The sequence below is a fragment of the Lactuca serriola genome, chromosome 8, assembly GCF_051521515.1.
Source record: "Lactuca serriola cultivar US96UC23 chromosome 8, Lser_US96UC23_V15, whole genome shotgun sequence".
NCBI classification, from domain to species: domain Eukaryota; kingdom Viridiplantae; phylum Streptophyta; class Magnoliopsida; order Asterales; family Asteraceae; genus Lactuca; species Lactuca serriola.
Window position 1 is genome coordinate 133016926 of NC_136415.1, and position 3547 is coordinate 133020472.

The following is a 3547-nucleotide window of genomic DNA, read 5'->3' on the forward strand; positions in this document are numbered from 1 at the left end:
AGACCTAATCCAAACCATAAGACCTAAACAACCAAGTAGTCGAAATCGCGATGTATATAAGCATCAACAACTTCAAACACCTTATTAATGGTTGTCCATTGTAAGATTTCGTGATAAAAACTTTAAAAAACTAATAATAAGTAATTTATAAGTACAAAAATAAAAATGATTTATTTTACAACAAAAAAATATTAAAGACTAAATATGCAAAAACTGACTAAATGTGTACAATTTAACAAGTTAAAAAGATAAATATAAACAAAAAAAATCAATAATAAATTAGGTAAAAATCAAAAAATATATTATATTTTTAAATCATTATCTTTTTTTAATTACATATTAAATGGATGTTTAATAAAACTTTTTAAAATAGTTTATTAGCTTTTTAGTTTTTCCAAAAGCTAATAAGTTAAAAAAATGTTTGTATAATTGAAAAACATTTTTATTCATTTTACTCTTAAAAAACTATTTTTTTTTATCCAAACACTTTTTAAAACCTATAAGCTAATAATCATTTTTCTTAAAAAAAAATAATAAAAATAAAAAAATAAAAAACTTTATTCTAACCCAAACATGCCCAGGGTCAATTGTCATTTTTGTTAATTTGTATATATCCCTAAAATTCCAGTCGAACTGCACGAACGATCGCTTCAAAATTATAGTTTCTTCGAAAGTTTCCAGATAAATCACATAGATCACCCGATACCGAGAATTGATTTGGAGATTTTGAGTAGAAACAAGCAATGGGGATCAGATTCATATTGATGGTGAACAAGCAAGGCCAGACCCGCCTTGCCCAGTACTACGAATACCTAACCCTAGAAGAACGACGAGCTCTTGAGGGTGAAATTGTTCGCAAGTGCCTCGCTCGTAACGAACAACAGGTAATATTCATGCTAATTTCTCTCTATAATTACTGATGTTTATGCGTAGCATTTGGCAATCACATGGATTGCGAATACATGATTTTTTAGCTCCAAAAGGATCTATGCATCATATTCAATCAACCAATTTTTTATTCTTAGGATGTATAAATAGAAGATCGATTGGGGATATCGAGATACAGTAGGTCAATTGACTCCAGATGAATCTAATTAGGGGCCTTATCTTACATAGATTTAGTAGTTCAAAATGGATCTGAGCTTGAAATTGGATTGCTTCCTTGGGTGATTTTAGCCTACACGATTTATTAGCTAATGAGAGATCTATCATCTATGCATGATATTCGATCAATCACACATATGCTTAGGATGCATAAATATATGATCAACTGGGGTTATAAAGTGATTTTAGGTTTAATTGATTTTGGTTTAATCAGCTTTGTGCCTTATATTACATGAGTTAGTTCCTTCAAAACAGGATTGCTGGCATTTTAGTATGCATTACGAACATGATCACATGAACATGGTTTTGATGATGCTAAAACAAAAAAATATGGATCATAATCAGAATCAAGTTGATTAGATAATCATAATCATAAGTTCATTATCAATTAGGATGGAATAGGATTGCTAGCTTGTTCATACTCACAACTTGAAGGATCATAATCATAATCATAATCATAATCATAATCATAATCATAATCATAAGCGAATAATCAAAAGATCCAATAATTAGCCAATCAGCAAATTAAAGCTAGGGATAGTCATGTAATTTTACATCTATTTCAATCATCATTACTTTGTTGATGACACTCTTTTGCACTTTCTTGACATCAGTGCTCATTCGTTGAACATCGGAACTACAAAATTGTGTATAGACGCTATGCCTCATTGTTCTTTCTAGTTGGAGTTGACAATGAAGAAGTAAGTCATCTCTTATTGTTATATTCAAGAAACAATCGACCCTTTTCTTTAATTTTGAAAATTTTGTATATATTTTATGGCAGAATGAGCTTGCAATCCTGGAATTCATACATCTCTTAGTTGAAACCATGGACAGACACTTTGGCAATGTGGTATGTTTCCCCATAGTTCCATCATGCAATGTGCTTTTTTGGGAAGTTATAATTACATATTTGCCCATTGTGATGACTATATACATATATTGTTTTGTTTTTGAAGTGTGAATTGGACATAATGTTTCACTTGGAGAAAGCTCATTTTATGTTAGAGGAGATGGTGATGAATGGGTGTATTGTGGAAACAAGCAAGACTAATATATTGGCACCCATACAACTCATGGACAAAGCATCTTAACATGTCTTTCATCCCATCTTTGTTGTAATGACATTAACTCTTCTTTTTTTTTTTTTTTTTTTTTTTTTTTTTTTTTTTTTTTTTACAATTTATATTGTGTTAGTCTCTACTGCTTTTGTGTTTGAATGCATTCTATGAGAAAGATTCTTTTGAGTTTCTGTATAGGTCTTATAAAGATAACCAGAAATTGAAATGGGGTTGTGTAATTTGTTGGTTATTAGTAACTTATTACCATTTTACCCCCACATTCCAACAAATAATTTTCACAGTATTTATCAGTTTTATCAATATTGATTGATTTTGACTTGAGAGGAAATCGGTGGAGAAATAAGGGGAAATAGGTAAAGTGTTCCTGTTTTTATACATTAACTCATGTTTCTTTGTCTTAACCCGTTAAGTCATTCTATCTATATAAAGTTGAAAAGAAACAACAATGTATAGCTATCCAGACTAAGTAATTAATATATTAAACTCATTATGTAAAAAAAAAACATTTAACCATTATCCTTTTACTCTGGGGACATATTTGTCATGATCTGAATTTAGGCATTAAACTTGGGACATCGTATTTTTAAGGGATTATAACTAGAAAGAGAATGGACAAGGTGCATAATAGATCAAAATAAGTTGTGTAAATTAATTTAGCCATGTTCTTTTTGTTATGTAAGTTCTTTACATATAGTTGGCATTTTATTACAATTAAAAAAAACTATATTACGAAAATTTAGGGTGGTAAATTAGACAGGACACAACTATTTTTTATATAATGCGAATACTACTCGACGTGTTTTGATTTTTGATTTACTAACTTAAAATCAACCCAATTAAAACATGATAAAAAGATATCAAAGACTTTTAACCTAGTGGTATATATATTGTTCTTTTTCATTGAGGTTAAGGATTCAAATCTCGTTTGAGACATAAGATGAATCAGAAATAGTTTAATAGTATGTTAGATTTGTTGTTAAAAATACATGATAAAAAGATAAAAAAAGACAAACACAAAAGAAAGGTATAATAAAATAACCCTTAAGTTTATTTAATTCATCCTCCTTAATAAATGAAGGTTTTTTTGCTACATGTTAATCTCTCATTAATTTTGACACTTGTCATTTTGTGGTATTTTTGAAATAAATATTATTCACTTGTCAATTTTTGATTTGTTTCAATTTTTAAAATTAAAGTCATATAGTTATAAATGTAAAGTATTAAATATCATATATATGATATTCAATTGCAATAAATATGTTTCTTCCTTATTTTAGAGTTGTACATTAAAAAATATTTTCTGTACATTTTAATATATATATTTTTTTTAAATCAACCTCGTGTAATACACGAGTTTCACA

The 3547-nt window shown here is 28.3% G+C and overlaps 1 protein-coding gene across 1 annotated transcript; it reads left to right on the top strand.

The window, feature by feature from the left end:
• The first annotated feature begins 599 nt into the window (after positions 1-599).
• On the top strand, positions 600-2437 carry LOC145071235 (SNARE-like superfamily protein). The gene is made up of 4 exons (XM_079018151.1): positions 600-884; positions 1719-1805; positions 1889-1957; positions 2064-2437. Exons 1-4 carry the CDS (start codon positions 744-746, stop codon positions 2196-2198), a joined length of 432 nt encoding a protein of 143 aa, XP_078874277.1. The 5' UTR covers positions 600-743; the 3' UTR covers positions 2199-2437.
• The last annotated feature ends 1110 nt before the right edge of the window (positions 2438-3547 follow it).

Excerpts from the sequence above, each read along its gene's own strand:
- LOC145071235 (XM_079018151.1), top strand. The coding sequence starts at position 744 with ATGGGGATCAGATTCATATTGATGGTGAACAAGCAAGGCCAGACCCGC. Across the intron at positions 885-1,718 it reads TCGCTCGTAACGAACAACAG|TGCTCATTCGTTGAACATCG; the intron begins GTAATATTCATG and ends TCTTGACATCAG. Across the intron at positions 1,806-1,888 it reads TTGGAGTTGACAATGAAGAA|AATGAGCTTGCAATCCTGGA; the intron begins GTAAGTCATCTC and ends ATTTTATGGCAG.